The sequence below is a fragment of the Peromyscus eremicus genome, chromosome 12, assembly GCF_949786415.1.
Source record: "Peromyscus eremicus chromosome 12, PerEre_H2_v1, whole genome shotgun sequence".
In the NCBI taxonomy this organism is placed as follows: domain Eukaryota; kingdom Metazoa; phylum Chordata; class Mammalia; order Rodentia; family Cricetidae; genus Peromyscus; species Peromyscus eremicus.
Window position 1 is genome coordinate 14966127 of NC_081428.1, and position 20825 is coordinate 14986951.

Here is a 20825-nt window from a genome sequence, read left to right on the forward strand (position 1 = left end):
ATTCTTCATAAAACTCTATCTCAAACACAGTGTACACAGTTACACTGAATACATGTGACTCCTCAACAATGCAAGTGGGTTGAGAGTGAGAGATACTGATTCAATTTTACAAAAATTATTACAGAAAAGGTACATCTGTGGGGAAAATACCAGATCCTGACACAGACATGGTTATCAGTTCACGTCCTTGCACACTACCCATTGTGAAAATCCCAGGGGTAGACGATTCTTTAATTGTAGTACTGCACAATGGATTTATGTCATCCACCACACACATTTTCCTGGCAGAAAAATTTTTCAGATGAATCATTTTCTTCTGGTGTTTAGTCTCTGGTCAAGTGCTCAAGAAGATTCTGAGATATACATGTTTCTGCTGATGTCCAGCTTTTCACTCTGCGGGCTCGCTTTCTCCTCCGAGTTCCTCAAGAGCTGAAAATTCTGTTTCGATAAGTGGTTTCAGAAACTTCTCGACCTTGGTTAGCCTTTGCTTGAGTTTCTGCTGCATGGACTCGTATTCAGCCGAGATGCGGGCAAATCGTGTTTGCAGGAGGTCAACGGACCCCTCCCTTCGCGTGACCTTCTCTTCCAGGTCTTTAGGGTCACTGCCCAGATTCGCAATGTTTATATCCAGTAGACCGTCTTTCATTAAGATCTGCCTCCCTTTCTCCTCCAGCATAGTTTTGGCATCCGGGTACTCCGTAAGAGCTTCCATGAGGTCATCCTTTGAGAGGCAGAACAGGTCAGAGTACCCAATGCTTTTAATGTTGGCTGTTCTTCGGTTCCCAGCCTTGCTGCCTTTGATATTCAGGATGCTGATCTCGCCGAAGTAGCTGCAGTCACTCAACACCACAAACTGTGTGATTCCATCATCAGCCACCACAGCAAGTTTGCCTTCTTTGATGATGTACATCTCTCGCCCAATATCCCCTTTCTTACATATGTAATCCCCAGGACTGTACACCTGGGGCTGGAGTTTCAACACCAGCTCCACCAGTAGACCAGCTTCACAGTCGGCAAAGATTCGAACCTTTTTAGAGTGTCTAAGTGGACGTTGATGACGATTTCTGCCCTTAGTTTGTCAGGTAGGTATCTCAAGACTTCTTTCTCATCCACTGTTTTTTTGTTGGTCCACAGGTAGTCAAACCATTTAATAACCCTCTTTTCCATATCTTTGCTCACATTTCGGAAATTCATGTATTGTTTGATAGCATCGACTCTTGCTTGGAATTCTGCCCGGGCTGCATTCATATTGGAAATCATGGAACCTATGTTACCGACGATGGTGGCAAAGATTAAGACTCCAATTAAGAAGTCAACCACCACAAAGACGTACTCGGAATCCAGCACAGGAGGTGGAGTCTCACCAATGGTTGTCAAGGTCAGTGTAGACCAATAAAGGCTGTAGACATACCTTCTCCATTTCAAATTTTTAAAAGTTCAAATTGATCATAGAATCTCATCATATTTAATGATCATTAATTTCCTCACATAATGTATCACTTTATCAAGATAAGCTTATATCCAGATAATAAAATGTGATAATATGTGAGAAATATAATTTGAAATGGAAATCAATATTTTTGAAAAAAAAGTGTTTTTTTTTCTATCTATGGAGTTCTGGAGACAGGTCTTTTTCATATATTTATATCTACATACATCCTATCTTTACATACAATAGGGCCATATTTTTATGCACTCATGTATTCACTACTTCTCTTTTACAGTGGTAAAATGCCACTGTAAAATGATGGAGGCAACTTAAGTAAATGAAAGTCTACTTGAGTTTAGAGGTCCAGAGGTATCCATCATGGCAGGGCAGAGGCAGGGCAGCAAGCAACCTGAGTGATGGTGGGAGCAGGGAGCTGAGATACCACACCTCCAAACTCAAGTATGAAGCAGGGAGGTCAAATAGCAAATACATGGAGGCTACATACTTTCAAAGCCCACTTGCAATGACATACTACCTCCAGCAAGACCCTTACTTCTGTCCTCACCAAACAGTACCAATAATGGAAGGATTAAGTCTTCAAAGGCCTGAGTCTCTGGGATACATTAATTATTCAGTCCACCATCTGTACTTCCAGGGTACTTTAAAGCATATTTAGAATATTGTAACACTAAATATATAAATTTGTTCTATAAAATAATTATTTATTGAAGGGTTTTAGGAACAATATCAAGGAAAACTACAAGTACACATCCAACCTTAATATGAATTGTTTTCAATTATCATGAAATATTTTTAGTAGTTGGCTAATTGAAATGTGTAATGTAGGTATAGAGTGTCTGCTGTATGAGTGATATAATTATCTTGTGGCATCTATCTTTCATTAGAAAAAACAATATTATAGCAGTTCATTAAATATAATTCTCATTGCTGCCATGAATTTTCCTGAGAAAATCAAATGAAGGAATGAAGGGTTTAAATTGCCTCTCAGTTTGAGAGTCCAGCCTACCATGGAAGGGTAGTGACGGTGGGAGCGCTCCATGGGATATATACTGCCAGGCAGCAGACAGAGATGAATCTTGACATTCATGCTTGTTTGGCTTTGTCCTCTTCCTTCAGTCCAAGCATCCCACTCTACAGAAAGCTGCCTCCACATTTAAGGTGTGTCCTTAGTGAACTCAGTCTAGAAACTCCCTCACATACATGCTTAGAAGTTTGTCTCCTAGGTTATTCCGGATCCTGTAACATTAACAGTCAACATTAATCATCAAAATAGATAACTGAAAAGGCAACAATGTTATGGCTGTGTTCAACTCTCACGTTTTTGGATGATCTCTGTGCTGTTGCTGCTGGAAGGGTTTATTTCAAGAGCTACGCATTCTGACTTCTCTTCTCCAGGGGGAATGAGGGAATGGATTCACCTTGACTTTGATAGGTTTCTCATCAGCTTCAACTGCAAGAAATGTCAGACATAAAATTGTTTCTGTGTTACCATAATACTTCAGGGTAGGGTCATTTTTTATTTGTCTTTTGCACTGTATAATTTACTTTGCAATTTTAAAAGAGGTAACTGTCAAAACTGAGAGTGGAGAATGTAGCATATTCCTTTGACCTTATTTATTTTCTATCTTTTTGTCTGGCATTAATTTTTATTATCTTATGTACTGAAGCTCAGATCTCCACCATAAGTCTTAATATATAGCACAACAAAGACAAATAGGCCCTGTGTTCTGTTGCTGATTAAAAATCACTGCATATGAATGTCAAAGTTTAGATATTCCCTAGAAGGAATCTTTCCCCTGACCCTAGCAGCTGAATACTGTTGTTATTTCACTAATTGAATCAGGACATTAAACATTTTTGCAACAGATCCCACCAGAGCTTTATAGAATTCAGTCTTTTACACATTACTGAAGAGATAATTGTTTAAAGAATCCATACTTATTTTAACAGATTACCCCAGAAATAATAAAATTACGGTCCTCAACACAGAATAAAATGTAGTATTTTTAATGAATTTGTATGTATATGTTACTTTGAGCAAGAAACAGTTAGCATTTTATCCAGAGGAGAATTCCTAGAAGAAAATGTAGGCCTCCCAGGCCACTTGCATACTTTTGTAATATTTTTTCACACTGGATTTTGAAAGTGTGACTTCTCACTTTTCCTCCTACTATAGTCAGACTTAATTATTTCCTCTGAAAGTTTGCATATATCTAGTATAATTGTTACTGCTCTCGCATATCAATAAATTCTCATAACATTTCATAAACTAGAGGTAGTAATATATGTGACCTGAAGTATTAGAGTATAGAAATCATATTACAATTTTGAGATAGTGATTCATAAAACACCAGTTTCAAACTAAGTATGTTTGTGTACTTTCCTGCAATAGCTTAATTATTTTAATAACACTTTATGATTGTTTTATATAAATATTTTCATGTCATGAAAAAATAAGAGAGTACAATTTTCTAGGTTTGAACTGTGAATAAAAATGTTCTAATCTGCTCTGCTAATATATAAGTTTAATTCACTTTCTCAGATGAAAGTAGGCTACATCAAAATGGCAGACAATGTGTGTCACATTCAGAATAATAACAAAGAAACACCAGAGTCCTTGTGTTCTTTTATCTACCCAGAGTACAATATTAATATTAAAGCTTTGTTACTGAAGTTAGAAAAAACAAACTGTTTGCATCATTTCAGATGAATTTTGATTCCAGAAAATTAAAAATTTTGAAATACTACACTGGGGAAAAAATGGAGCAAACATGACATATGCATTGAGCATTTTAAACTCAATCCTTCTCAGTAAAAAAGCAGCTTCCTATCCTACTTCTGTGTAGAGTTACATCTAGAAAAAAGAAAAGGGAAATACATATCCATCAAAAGTGCAGGGTTCAGAATTGCTTAAGGTGGTGCTTAGTGTGCATTCTGAAAAGGATTTCATTAAATGTAACAAATTTAAGTTGATGCATAATTCATTTTAAAGACTGTGTTTGACTCAGAAATATGACCAGCTGAAAGAAAGTAACTCTAGCTTTAATCACATATTGAAGCAGAGACAAAATTGAACAGATCTTAATTGTCTTGGCCCACAAAATGCTGATTCTCATTTACTTTTTTTCTGGAAATAATTACAACACCCAGTATGGACTGTTTCTGAAGCTTTAAAAGCCAATCATACTGGTATTGAACATTTATATAGTTTTTATTCACTTTCTTGGGAAAAAAATCTAAGCAATTTTGTCCAAAATAACACATGCTTGTCATTAACAGTAAGCCAAAAATGCAGTGTGCTTCTGGCCAAAAGCAGACTATGAACAAATGACACATAAAGCCAATGTGTCTATAATAGCAAACACAGGAAGACTAAATACAGCAGCTAATGCCCTATAGTTGTCTCTGGTTCTGTGTGTGTGTGTGTGTGTGTGTGTGTGTGTGTGTGTGTGTGTGTGTGTGTGTTGAGTTCCTCCATGAGAAACCTACACTACATGTAATTACCAAAACAACATCTCTAGCAAGACATTTGTGAATATCAAGATGAGAATTTCAAACAGTCAACATTGGAAGAGCGAATAATTTAAACATAAAGTGAATTCCAGAATAATTAATTATTCATAGAGTAAAAAAGTTTCATGGCTCAGTACTAGTACCTGTGCTCTGTCTATTCTGTACTTTAACAAAAAAATTTGTGTTTAAATTACATATATAAGTATGTATATTAGTGCAAGATTTTTTTATATGACTACACTGCCATTGGAGGTCAGAAGAGCATAGCACATCTCCTGGAGCTGTAATGAAATTTGGTTATGAGCAGCCAGTGTTGTTGGGGCCTCATCTTTGGTCCTCTCTAAGAACAACATGAGCTTCTAGCTATTGATCCATCTCTCTCATAGGAAACAAATATGCCCTGATTTTATTCCCATTATATCTCTGCATTTGTACCAATTCTGTGTTGTTGTATGATCAGGCAGAATGACTGTCTCGTGATTAAGACCAATCATATATATCAATCATATATAACATCAGAGCCATATCCTTGCATGAGTTACTCATGACAAAATTGGAAAAGACTAGGGCAACATAGCCATGTCTGATAGGAATGGGCAAAGTACCAAAGCCAGCACAGCTGCTTGACAAAGATCCAGAAATGCTGAGCCTCATGCTGGCTGCTGTGCCACTTTAGGTATTGGTCTCCACATGTTGCATGCTTGGGAGGCTTTTACTGTAAAAGACAACTCTGTTTATGCATGGTTTTTCAATGAAGACTAGAAGGATATACAAGAGGAAGTTGAACACGTGTCTACAAATAAAAAATGTTATGATCTATGTTTTGTAACAATGTGATTTTATCCATGCTTACTGAAACATGAATAAATAAAGAAGCACTCTAGCTGCTTGTCAGTCAGGCTATGAGACCCCACCACCACCATGGCCTGGTTCAATTCTCCCCTCACATAGTCCTTAACCACTTTCTGGGACCTGGCCAATGTTGGGGCTGGCCCCTGGAACTAGGGAGGTCTACTTAAAGTGTTAGCAAAATTGATGAGAAAACTCAAAGTGAAAAAAAAAAAAACACTTTTTACTAAATACTCTGACACATCAATCAAAGAACGAATAACGTCTCTGAAAAAGGAACACATAAGCATATTATTTATTAGTGAATTGTATTTGAAGAGGAAAAAATTAGCATTTCTTTGGGTGAATAATGAAATCCAGAATTGTAATAATGAAAATATTCTAGGCAACATGTTAGTCTTATATGTATTTTTTAAAAACTCCAAATAATATATTATATTTCATCATGCCATCTTTTTTTCTTAGTTTTATTAGTTCTTTTTGGCAACATTTAATTTTGGACTCGCAGTTTCAAAGGGCATTATAGTCCATAACCATAATGTCAGGGAGCATGGCAACAGACAGGCTTGTATGTCACAGAGCAGAAGATTGAGTGCCCATATATATGGACACCATATATATGTATGATCCATAAGCAAGAGGCAGCTGAGAAGAGGAGGAAGAGTGAGGGAGAGGCTGAGAAAGAGGGAGAGAGGCAGAGAGGGGGAGAGAATAACTGGGAATATCTTCGGTTTTTGAAACCTCAAAGCCCACTCCCTGTTAAGCACTTCCTCCAACAAGGCCCTGCTTCCTAATCCTTCATAACCTGCTCCAGTGAGGAGGAAATGTCAAACATAAGAACCTATGAGGGCCATTCTCATCCTAAATAAGACAAATGCATGTCTTTTGTGCTTTGATCATCTTTGACCCTCTCACATGCCACTACTCCCAGATCCGTCCCCTTCGCTACCTCTCAGCTCTGAATCAGATATATTTTCAAACCCATCAAGTCCAACTAGCACTACCCATATAGTCTGGGATTGTGGACTGTCACTGGGAGAGGTGGAGGGGGCTAGTGGGGAGGCAGGGGATGGTTGACATACCAGGGTCAATACTCTTAGAGAAAACTGACTCTTTTTTTCCCAGCATCTGTTACTTATGCATTGTAAAATGTTATAATAGATTTTTTTGTTGTTATTATAGTCATTAATTTCTGTGACAACAAAAATATCTCTTAATACAGAAATAGAGGAATTCGAATGGCTTGAGCAGGAGAAATTACTATTATAAAAACACAGTATATGAATGTATGAAAGTCTAAGTTTTGTTTTAATTTACCTTTTTCTTATGGTGTTTTCAAATTGGAAATTCATAATCAAATAAAGTAAGAAATGAGAAGAAATATTTAATAATTACTTTTAATTTGGTATATTGAAAATTAATTAAGTTAGAATATGTGAATTTTCATACTAAACTTCAATAATTATTATTCTGTTATGAAACTGTAAGAAACAAATATTTGATGTTACTTGCAGTTGGTATTTTGTCAGGTTAGACAAGAATTTCTTTCTTTCTTTTTTAATAGTATTTCATACATTGAAATATGATCACAAACTCAAACCCACATTTTATCCTCTACTACCCAGCAATCCCTAAATCGTCCTCTCCCCAAAAAGTAGGAGAGCAAATTAGAGGAAATTTCAATTTCCTATCAACAACCATTAAAAAACGCATTTAGTGTTTTCTTGTAAGAATGTAGTCCCTTATATCATGCTGTATCAGAACACCACATATAAATATATTTGGCTAGCATTAACTGATCTTGATATTTTTACTTTTATTGTATTGTATAATTTTAAATGAGGATGGGAGTGTAGAAAAAAGAAAAAATTCCTCTTGAAGAGTTGTGGGAGAAGTAGTGAATGTGATCAAAATACATTCTCCAAAGAACTAAGTTAAAGAAAGAAAAGAAAAGAAAAGAAAAGAAAAGAAAAGAAAAGAAAAGAAAAGAAAAGAAAACGAAAGAAAAAAGACTGAGATTTTTTTCCAGAATACATTTTATACATATTTGAAACAAAATGTTTGGAAATTTTCTGATACTTAACAAGTCATTCATATCTATTTAGTCATTAAGTTTATTTTTGGTTTCTATTCTATGAATTAAACACCAGGTTTAACTCTCCATGTGAGCACAGTGGAAGGATGGTTGCCCCTTGGTAAGAAAATGTTTTAATAAGAAGTATTTTAAAGGTGACTAAATTGCAGTAAATGTTAAGCCACCTCTTGTGAAACTAAATGGAAGACACTGTTCTGTGTCACTGAACAGCTCATGGTTTCCCATTTATAAGAGCCCAAATATTTAAAAGGTGTTTGTAAGAATCAAATATATCATTTTATACAAAATGTAATTCATACTTCTGAGTAATAAGTTTGGAAGTAATTATGACTCTTTAGAAATAGAAGATATTATTACTTTCTTACTTAAAGCCATAGAAGTTTCATTTTCCAAGATGAAATGCAACATTCTTTTCACTGTATTTCATTATGACTATTATTAATGCCATAAGAACCTGTATTATTATGGCTATAATAAAATATATGCTGAGAAGAGCAATATGCTTGCAGAAATAGTATTCATATTAAATCTTAATACTCTAAAAGTATAGCTAAAAACTCATGACAGAAACACAAATACACTACTTTTTAAAATATAGCTATTGCACCTTTTGGTAGTTAAGACTGTAGATTATTGAGTCTGCACACACACACATACACACACACACACACACACACACACACACACACACACACACACAAAGAGAGAGAGGAGAGTGTACACAGCATTTAAATGAGCTAGCAGACATAACTAGTTTTCACATGTTTTCTGTTTATATTGAATGGATATTTAGAGAGAGGACAACCTTGTCTTGTTCATGGTTTTAGTGGAATTGCTTTGATTTTCTCTCCATTTAATTTGATGTTGGAAATAGGCTTGCTTTAAATCATCTTTGTTGTATTAGGTATTTCCCTTGTACCCATAATATCTCCAGGACTTTTGTCATGAAGAGGATTCATGAAACCTAGTGCAAAGGAGACTTCCAGGAATCTATGAAGGTGATCTTAATGAGGACTCCTAGTAGTGGGGGATATAGAGTCTCAATTGGACATCTCTTATAGCCATTATAAGGCTTCCAGTTGTGGGACTAGAGTTCATTCAACTGAGTTGCTGGCCAAAGGGTTTCTATAGATCCCCCCAAAAAACCAAGGCTGTTTCTCAGATAAAAGGTTACTCTCAGGTAACTGAAAGTGGGTTGGGGTGTGAAGGTTGGGGACATTGTGAAAGACAACATCCACACAGCTCATTGAATATGGAGAAGATGAGATGGTGCCTACATAGAGGCCTTACCCTTATGTGCAGGTACTGTGCAGGCTATGGAAATTGAAATGTGAACACGAACCCAGACATGAAACCTTTGACCTACAAATTGTTCTGTCAGCAAACTATGCTAGGGCAATGGTGGCAAAATCCTTTGGGAGTATCCAACCAATGTCTGATTTGACTTAAATCCTACTCCATGAGAAGCATCCCACACCTGAAACTGCTTGAGTCACCAAGAATTTGACACTACATAGTCTAGTGATGAAGCGTAAAACCAAACACAACTGGTTAAAAAAAAATCAGTAAAATGATTTCTAATGATAGTCTTCTATGCTCACAGATCAGTAGCTTATCCAGTTATTACCTGAGAGGTTTCTTCTGACAGCAGATTGGAATAGACAAAGAGACCCACAGCTAGACAGAGTCTAAATTGAAGATCTACACTATATCCTTCTACTCTGAGCTCAGAGAACCCGCAGAAAAGGAAGTAGAAAAAGGAGAACATGGCCTTCTGAATCAACTAAGCATGGTGCTCATGAATTCACAGAAACTGAAGCAGGAAGCACAGTGCTGTCATGGGTCTGCACCAGTTCCTCTGCTTATATTCCGCGTGTGTATGCACATATGTATGTATGTATGTTTGTATGTATGTATGTACATATGTATAGCTATTACACTGGTATATTTATGAGACTCCTGACTGTGAAAACAAGTGGGTCTCTAACTCTTGTGCCTGCTCTTGGGATTCTTTTTCTCCTGTTGGGTTGCCACATCCAACTTAGCTGTGATAGTTTTGGCTTCATTTTATTATGTTTTATTTTGTCGTGTTTGTTCATTGTCTCTTCTTAAAAGTCTGTTCTTTTCTAATGAAAGACAGAAAGAGTGAATGTGTATGGAAGGGGAGGGGGGAGGCACTGTGAGGAGTAGAAGGGGAAAACTATAATCAGGATATATTGTATGAGAAAAGAATCTATCTTCAACAAAAGGGAAAACTGCAGTTACTAGCTAAGCATGCTTGTTCACACTTCTAATCACAGTACTTGTTAGTCTGAGGCAAGAGAAATGCCATAAATTTGATGCCATCTAGATTACATAGTGACTTCAGGGTATACTGGGCTTCAGAGTGTGGCCCTGTTTCCTACAGAGAGAGGAGAGATATCCAAACACACACAACCGCATTTGTGGTTACAACTTTGAAACTACATGTAAAAAAATTATATTGAGACACACACACACAAAAAAAAACAACAAAAAAAAACAACAACAACAAAAAAAAACCACCATATTGAATTTGAAAACTCCAAAGTGTCCAGGTCTATTTGAATAGATGTCATTAGTCAAAATTTACATATCATTGAATGTTCAGACTAAAGGTGTTAAATGCTGTTTTTTTAATTAAAATATAATTATATAATTTACTCCCTTCTTTCTCCCTCCCTCTAACCCCTCCCAGATATGCTTCCCTCTCATTCCCTCTCAAATGCATGGACTCTTTTTCTTTGGAAAAGGTCTTAAAATTTTAAGGAATTAATTTCCTTTATTTACATTCTAGTTAATTTTACAGTAAAACAATAATAAAGAACAGTAATATATAAAAGATATAAAGTGAGAAAAAATTCCATAATAAATTATGTAATTTAATATAGCATGTTAAATATATTCTTGGCAGCCAACAATTTTCATTTATTTATTTCATGATTTAAGTTAGTATATTTGACAGTGGATGAAGTTCCTAATGATGCAAAAACATTTTAAATGAAGAAAATATGAATTCATTTTATGTCATTATTTGAATGTGTTGTACACAAGGCCGTTTTATACAAACATAATAAATTGAATATCTATTGCAAGTCTTAAATATCAAGACAAGTTCTAAATTATTTTTTAAGAAAAACATTTATTTTCATGATGGCTTATAATTATTGTGTAAATAGAGCTTTTGAAATTTGTTCTGAACTATATAGCTTCAAATCCTTTCAAATAATGTTTATAGTTTGCAGATAAAGTTAAAAAAGTTACAGGTATTATGCATACACATTTATACCAGAATCAAATTTTCTTTTTAAAAATTTTTCTTTGTTTTTTATTATTTCTCAGATGCATAAAATGAAATATGATCAGTTACCCTGCTTCCTCCTCCAATCTGACAACATCCCTCCATCCCAATTGTCTCTATTTCTGCTGTTGTTTTAATCTACTAGTCCAGCAATGCTGCCGATTTGTACATGAATGTGGTGTCTCCATTGGAATATGCCAAGCCCACCAGAAGCCATATTCTTGTAAAAGAATGATTCTCACTCCCAACAGCAGATTTCCTCTTAATAGCTGCTCAGAGGGAGAATTATTCATGCAAGAGTGTCATTTATTTACTGAATTGATTCTTTAAAATATCATCAACTAATACACTTGAAAAAATTTGAAATTTTTTCAAATTTAAAATTTAAAATTTGAAAAAGTGTGCACTTTATAAATTCCATTATAAAGTCCACTAGATGTTATTTTATTTTGGGCTTTCTATTGCAATGAAGAGATACCATTGCCACAACAACTCTTAAAAAGGAAAATATTTAATTAGGACTGGCTTACAGTTTGAGAGGTTTATCATGGAGGGGAGCATAGTGGTATGCACGTACACATGGTTCTGGAGAAGGATTTGATAATTCTACATTTTGATCTGCAGCCAACAGGAAATAAACTGTATCACACACTGGGCATAGTTTGAGTATATGTAACCTCAAAGCCTGCATGTACAGTGACATATGTCCTCCAACATTGCCATACCTACTCCAATAAGGCAATTACAACTGATAGTGCCACTTCCCGGTGGCCAAGCATTCAAACACATGTGTCTATGGGGGTCATACTTATTTAAACCACCAGAGATATTGTTTCTAGGTGACACAGATTATTGATTGTAAGGGATGTTGATTGTGGCTTACTATTGCTTAATGACTTCTAAACTTTCTAAAATATTTGCTGGTATATCAGGTCATTTTATCATTTTGAATAATAAAGTTTTCCTCAATAAGTAAACAACATTATATCAAGAAAGGTTTAGTGAGTACATAATTGATGGAAATAATTTTCAAGAGATAGTAGACCTCATAACATGAGACATTTTTGGAAGATTTCTTTATATTAATTAACTTAATCATCCTTTTAGGTATATTTTTAATTTTAGCAATTTATCTGTAACATGATTTTATTACTAGAATGATAAACATTTCTGATATTATCAGAGTCATCATTGATATGTTTACATGCATTTAAATTTTTGTTTACAATCTATGTTAACATGACTCAAAATATATGTACATGGATATGTCAATATCTGATTTTGATAAAATACAAGAAAAATGTGAACAATAAGGACTAACAAGAAGAAGAAATAGATACTAAGGAAAATATAACCAAAGACATAAAATTTATGGAAATTGTTAGATTTGTGTTTTTTATATTGTTTCTCAACTTTAGAGCTTTATTATTTTGAAAGTATTTAAGGTATTATAGGCATTTTTTTTGTTGCAAATGTGGGTTCCTGTTAATGATTACTTTTCTCAGTTCCTTCTTTCTAGTCTTTTGTTAATCTCTCAAAGGAGTATTTAACTATATCATTCAAGTAAAGACATTCCACATATCTTATGCATATCTATTCTCTGTTCTCATATTCATACTTCATCTACTTTTTCCAATTATGTTAGCATTTTTAAAAAATTCAAATTATTAAGAAACCAATCAAATTTGATAACTCCAATTATAACCCATTATAATTAATCTATTGATTCACTACATTTTTTAATTAACTATAAATAACTTTATTTCAGGGTGAGATTTGTATTTCTTCGTTCACTTTTTTGTGTAATAATTGTGTTATTTATTTATTTATTATTAATTTTTTTAAATTGTCTGTCAGGTTTTCACACTCTGGGCATAAAGCCTCTCTACAGAAAATCCTCCAATATTACAGTAATGTTGTTAGTTCTGGCTCTGGTTGCAGGTTGGCGAATACATTTGCTTCATGCTTCTAGACGTGTTCATTATCCATAGGTTTGAAAACTCTTCCATATACTGGAAAAGTCCTCATTCACATACATTGAAAAACAATGGATACTTCTTTCGATTTTTTTTTTCTGCAGTATGTCAAGAACACTTTGTATTCACAATCCAAATTCTTCTGCTTGGTTTTTCTATGGTAATTCTCTTTGCCATGATAAGGATTGTTTCATCTCATCACTGGTTCTTTGTTATGGAAAAGAAACTGTGAGTTACAGTAGGAGTAAACTGTCCATTCCTCTATTTCCAGAACAGAACACTTCTCTTTGACAGAAGAACAGGCTTTAATGAATATGCATGAAAAATCCATCTTAAAATGAAATTCTATAAGCATTGTATCCATTTAAGAGGCAGAGTACAATGCAGCTAATTGGTAAGTTACCACATTTTCCATTCTTGTAGATTTCACATAAAGTATCGTTGACAAAACTTTAGATCCCTGTGAATAAAAAAGGATTTTTATTTTCTTAAAAACAATGGAATTAGGAGTAAGTATTATGACAATTCTCTGTTTATTTTGGTTTAACTTTGTGTGTGCAATATGCTAGTGTTTACATAATAATGGCAGTTGCAACAGTTTTTGCCATTATGAAAGTCATTTTGAATGGCTTTTTATAAAGAATATCACTAAGGCTTGAATATAAAACATACTTCACATTGTCAAGTACAGCGCTGATATTTTTGAAAGCCCGTTACATACATTTAAAGATAGATTTCCTATGTGAATAACTGAGGAAACCATTTTAAAATGCAGGAAGTGTAAAGCAGATTCAGATGTGGTATAGGCTTTTTATGCAGCAAATAATTTTAAAACAACCTGTCTCTATTGAACATGGATTTGAATTATAAAATATTTTAAAGTCTTCAAGTAATCAATGAGACACACTGCTGAAACTATTTTAAATTAAGTAAATAAACAAAATGAAGAGACACTGTGAAAATTTTTTATGATAGCAAACCCTTACGTTCCCCAGTTGCAAGAAGTTGTGCCCACACTCAGCTTATATGCCTATAACTTGGATACATATTCATTTTCTTTCTTTTTTTCTTTTTTTTTTTCCAGACAGGGTTTCTCTGTGTAGCTTTGCGTCTTTCCTGGAACTCACTTGGTAGCCCAGGCTGGCCTCGAACTCACAGAGATCTGCCTGGCTCTGCTTCCTGAGTGCTGGGATTAAAGGCGTGGGCCACCACCGTCCGGCCGCATATTCATTTTCATAGAAATCAAGTGAAATTCTCTACCCCAAAATGAAATTTGTTTGTTAAAATAATATGTTTTTGTCATTGTGCAGAAAAGAGTGAAAACAAGTTTGTACACATTCTAAAATTCAAGTTTGGTGTGTTGCGATCAAACGTAAGTAAATAGCCAGGCACCTTCACGTATCTTTTAAAAGCAGTGTGTTTGGAATGAAGCTACTACAGAAATATGCCAGCTTGTGTAGACCATGGGACTTGATCTATGAAGCCCATTAGAAATTTGTAATTTAGCCGGGCAGTGGTGGCGCACGCCTTTAATCCCAGCACTCGAGAGGCAGAGCCAGGCGGATCTCTGTGAGTTCGAGGCCAGCCTGGGCTACCAAGTGAGTCCCAGGAAAGGCGCAAAGCTACACAGAGAAACCCTGTCTCGAAAAACCAAAAAAGAAAAAGAAATTTGTAATTTGAGTGTAGAATATCTTGGGAGATAGTGGTGATGATGACTTTGGACAAGCAGGCAGGAGCTAGATGATGAAAGACTTTTGTGTTTCTGAAGGAATTTCAGTAAGCAAAAGGAAAGGAAGACATAGGCTTGTCAGGGGCAAGCGTTATCAATCTTTACCTTTCAAATGAAAGGACTGCAAATTCAATATGTATGTAGGTGCTGTATAACTGATCCCGGGGCACCTGTTTCTAAGTACTCTAGATGATACATGCAATGGCAGGCTAAAAACAGGTTTTACCCATGTCCAACTTGTCAGACCAGTGAGTTTAATTTGGTTCGCCTACAGGAGTGAGGGCAAAGTGTTCCTTATGGGAACATGAGTGAGGGTTGCTCATAACAGCATAGTAAAGGGTTGCCTACAGGATCATGGGTAACTAATGGGCAGCTTGATCACTGAAGAAGACGTTCCCCTCTCTCTAACAATTGTTAAATGCTTACACACCCTTGGGGCAGAGTCTTCTATGCTCTTAGGAGCACTGCTTCTCCCTCCACAAGAGAATGTTAGTGTCTCAGGATTTGAAGTCTCTTGGTCTCTTATGAATACCCATGCTCCTTTGAGCAATGACTGAGATGGAAGAGGAGAAAATGACAAGTTTTATAACCAAGGACTCCAGGGTCCTGAGCATGTCAGAAGGTGGGTTCATTTTGAGGGCCTGAGTTCGGATGCCAGCACCCACATCAGGCAGCTCACATCCGTCTCCAAGGAATCCAACTCCCTCTCTGGCTTCCATGGGTACCTGTACTCATGTGAACATGCCCAAACATAAACAAAAAAATAAAAATAAATTAAATTATCTTTCTGAAAAAGAAGTAGTGGTTTTACTTTATGTGTAAGTAAGCTTTACATTTAGGTAACCTTGTTCTTTAAGAATGGGAATGCAGAGATAATGTTATACAATGATCACAGACCAGTTACTAAATTAAGCCAAAGAACACAGTAAAATCTAGTAAGTAATGAGACACATTTCTGGGATTTTGATTTCATTTTGAAGGATGTTATAAAACATTTTATTTAGTGAACATTGGAGGTTTGAGCAAGTTAGAAATTCTGAGTTTCTGCTACAATTTGAAATCTACACAAAAACAATGAGGGACAGATGGGAATTTTTCATAATTATTCTGAATGATTCTGTGTCAGGAAAGATAAAAAGCGAGACTTTATTTATAAGAAAATATTTGTGTAGTGTCCTTAAAGCTGTATTTATTCATGGGGAGATAAAAAAGTTTCTCCTCAGGGTGATTTGAATCCTTCTACAGCAATTAATATTTGATTCCGTAAAAAAGTAGATGTATAGTAAGGACCAGTTAGAAAACATTTCATTTTCAACTATGAGATAAGAATAGGTGGGAGTGGAAGGTGGATTGGTGGGAAGGGCTGAGGGGTGGGATGAGGGAGGATGGGGGAATCCATGGCTGATGTGTGAAATTAAGTTAATTATAAAATAAAATAATATAAAAAATAGATCTCTCTCTCTCTCTCTCTCTCTCTCTCTCTCTCTCTCTCTCTCTCTCTTTTATCTGCGTGGTATGCTATGAAGAGTTACAATGACTGTAATTACTTGTTCATTGAAATGCTGTGTGTTAGTGAGAACAGGGCTTTAAGGGAAATAAAACATACTTGCAAGGAACCATGTTGTTGGCTTAGCCTAGCTGCCTTGAGAGGCATGCCTCATAGGTTTGACAGGTTAGAGTCCATGGATCCTGGGGTACTAGGTGTTTTCCAGTTCCCGAGAGACCAGTGCACTCCCCTGGGCAGCAAAGCACTGAGGTTGCTTTGTGCTTCTCTGTATATTCTATTAGAAGCCAAGGAAACATGAAAGCTTGACAGGACAATTGCTCTTGGACATTAATCTTGTGTACACTGTATAGCTTGAAAACATTACTGTATCCTGGAAACTACAACTGTATTGATCCTGGCAATGGCTATTATATTCTGTTTCTGATAAAGGTCTAAAAAGTCTGATAGCTTTAAACAAAATTGTCACAGACTCTGTTGTGCTGTGGCCCACCAATCAGCCTAAATTCTCACTGATGTATCAGGTGACCTTGACCCAATAAGGAAGCACAGGCGGTTACGCATGCATTTTGTATATTACCCCACATATACATGCTTTAGTATGAACTATGTGAAAAAATTGTTATTCATACGTATCATAAGTCATAATTAACATCATTGTGCAAATTTTATATAACAAATGCGGCTACTTATAACCATACATACTTTTTCTTAGATTATTTCATAGAGCTTTATTTTATGTTAATATATATATATATATATATATATAAGTTTTAGTAAATCATTAAACATTAAATAATAAATTGCCCATTAAATAATAAAACTCTATGGGCCAGTGATATACATATCTCAGTGGATAATAGCATGTGCCTACAACCTGACAACTTAACTCAAACACGTGGTAGACAAATAGAATGGATTCCAAAGGCCACTCAGAGGCCATGGAACATGCATATGACAGCACATATGTGCATATGTGCATGGAAACAAACATTACACACTACAATATAATCACAGAGAAAAGTCACATACATTTGATTCCCATGGCCAAAAGGCATACCAGTGTTGTGGGATGGTCTGTATGTCAAATGTGTTGCTGATTGGTCAATAAATAAATCACTGATTGGCCAGTGTCCAGGCAGGAAGTCTAGGCGGGACAAACAGAGAGGAGAATTGAGAGAACAGGAAGCTGGGTGGGGGAGACACTGCCAGCCGCCACCATGACAAGCCGCATGTGAAGATGCCGGTAAGCCACAAGCCACTTGGCAAGGTATAGATTAATAGAAATGGATTAATTTAAGCTGTAAGAACAGTTAGCAAGAAGCCTGCCACGGCCATACAGTTTGTAAGCAATATAAGTCTCTGTGTTTACTTGGTTGAGTCTGAGTGGCTGTGGGACTGGCGGGTGAGAGAGATTTGCCCTGACCGTGGGCCAGGCAGGAAAACTCTAGCTACATACCAGAAAACAATGATGGTAATTAATTAAAATATGTGAAGCAAATGTTATAAAAATAGTGCCAAGTGGCTGATGCTTCAGTGAGTGTACCTATCTTAGAGGTGCACACACATATTTATGCATATTCTCACATACAGACGTGTGTATGTATATGAATGCTTGTGGTAGGGAATACCAGGATTCCTAGAAATCTAGAAGCTCTCACAAAGACCATAATTTATTTAGGTAAATTTTCAGTGTGTGAATTTTACCTTTATTTTACTTTTACTACTATAGATTTTGCTACATTAATTGAGGTTTTGAAATAAAACCTTGTATTAAGTTTAAATGAATATCATTTTATTTTCTATTCCACATGTCTAAATTTCTAAATTCTTAACTAAATACTGTTTTAATAGAATTTTATAACATTTGTTATAAATCCATTTTAAATATTTTATAATTTACATTTTGGTGTATTCAGTTACATTATTTATAGGATTCATGAATAATGTAGGTTCTGTTGGGGATTTTTTAATATTTATTTATATATTATCAGTTTTTATAGTGAATCTATTATAGTGGGAAAGCAAACTCTAGAATGACTTAAATGTTTGAAATATATTGAGATTATGTTTCTTATCCAACATAAAGATAGTCTGATAAATTTTTGTGAATATAAAATGCTGGCAGATGTGTCAAGGCACTCAAACCTACAGAACATCATGCTAACTGAAATGAATCATTCACAGATGGACAAACATTGTGTCTTTCCTTTTAGGAATCCTATGTATACAGACAAAAGAATAGTGCATACAAGCATACTGACCCATGCACACACACATCCTTGTGAGTATGTGTATAACAACAATTAAAAAGAGGCCATGAATTTGAAAGAGAGCAGGAGGAGCTATTACATGGCTACATGGGAGGCTTCAGATAGAGGAAGAGAAAGGAGGAAATTTTGTAATGATGATATAATCTTAAAAAATAAAAATGTAGCTGGGTAGTGGTGGTGCACACCTTTAATCCCAGCACTCTAGAGGCAGAGCCAGGTGGATCTCTGTGAGTTCAAGGCCAGCCTGGTCTACAGAGCAAGATCAAGGACCAGCACCAAAACTACACAGAGAAACCCTGTCTTGAAAAAACAAAACAAAATAAAAGAAAATCATATTTTGAGCATTTTTCGACTTAAAAACAATAAAAGGAATAAGAGTGGTTGAGAGCAAATAACTCTGTGAGTATGAAATTATAATTGTACAAAATAACTAAATTTCATTGTTCCTTAATGTAATATAGTGGCCATAGTTAGCAGTAAGATACCTACATAGTGTTCTGTTAAGAGTGTAGAATCATGGCCACAGTCCATTTAAAGGTATATCACTGTTATGTGTGAGTGGACCAGAATAGAGAGTGGTATATCTTCCCCAATCACTCTTCTTTCCCTTTTGGAATAGTATTTCTTCATCATGCCTGGAGCTTGCTGTTTTGACTCTGCTTTCTTGCCTATCAGCTCTGGAGCTCTGTCTCTCCCCAGATCTGGGGATCCAGATGTTCTTTTGACGTCCTCATGGTTGTATGGCAAATACTTTACACACTGGGCCCATACTACCATATTCCCCATAGGCAATGTTCTTACGATGCATACACAATCAAAGCAACTTTTTTCTAATATGTGCATAAGGAGACAACTGTAGTTCATTACTTTCCATATAGAATCATTTTTGTACATATGAAAATTTAAGAAATTAAATACAATAATTATGTCTGTTGTTTAGCCAATTATATATAAGTATAGTTGTACAAAACATATCCATCCATAAATATAAATTTACATCTCTCCTTTTTTTCTTGTGTCAGTTTTCCTTTTGTACATTTAAAAATAGATATTTTAGTGCCTATGATTAAGGGTCATGAGTTATTTTATTGTTTTGTCTTTATTGTTTGGCTGGTTTTATTGTTTGTTTGCTGTGTTGTGTGTTTGCCTATGATTCATTTACTACAGATGTTCCTGCGTGTATTAATGCTTTTGGTATTAGAGTTTGGGTGGAAAAGCTATAGCAGATAACAAGCTTTCTGTTTTTGTTTGTTTGTTTTCTTTTTATTAAATTTTTTTTTCAGTTATTTTACATACCAACCACAGTTTCCCTTCCATCTGCCCACCTCCCATCTATCTCCCATCCACACCTTCTCCACTCAGAAAGGGTCAGGCCTCCCATGGGAGTCAACAAAGTATGTCATATCACCTTGAGAGAAGAGCAAGCTCCTCCCCCTGCATCAAGACTCGGGGAGGCATCCCTGTGTGGGGAATAGGTTCTAAAAAGCCAGCTCATGTGCTATGGACAGATCCTGATTCTACCACTAGGGCCCCCACAAACAAACTAAGCTACACAACTGTTATCCACATGCAGAGGGCCTAGGTTGGTCCCATGTAGGCTCCCTAACTGTTGGTCCAGGGTCCATGAGCTCCCATGAGTCCAGGTCAGCTGTCTATGTGGGTCATGTTCTTAAGGCCCTTGGCTCCTAGAATCCCTCCTCCCTCTTGTCAATTGGACTTGTAGAGCTCAGCCCAGTGCTTGGCTGTGGATCTCTGCATCTGCTTCCATCAGTTAATGGATGAAGGTTCTCTGCTGCCAATTAGAGTAGTCACCAGTCTGATTACAGGAGAAGACCAGTTCAGGAACACTTTCCATTATTGCTAGGAGTTTTAGCTGTGATCATCCTTGTAGATTCTTGGGAGTTTCCCTGGTATCAGGTTTCTGCCTAACTCCAAAATGCCCCCCATCTATCAAGACATCTTGCATTACTCTCCACCTCCATCCCACCCCCCAAGGCAACCCAACAAATCCCTCATGATACCCTCCCCAAATTCCCTTCCTTCCCCACCTCTCATCCTCAGTTTACCCAGGAGATCTCATCTATTTCCTCTTTCCAGGGATATTCATGCCTCTCTCT

General features: G+C 35.9%; 1 protein-coding gene across 1 annotated transcript in view; it reads right to left on the reverse strand.

Moving 5' to 3' along the window:
* Positions 1-388: 388 nt before the first annotated feature.
* The window catches only part of LOC131922860 (cGMP-gated cation channel alpha-1-like), a 38844-nt gene continuing 18407 nt past the window's right edge, over positions 389-20825 (reverse strand). The window contains 2 exon segments of the mRNA XM_059277708.1: positions 389-1035; positions 1038-1411. Coding sequence (XP_059133691.1) covers positions 389-1035; positions 1038-1411 — 1021 coding nt within the window.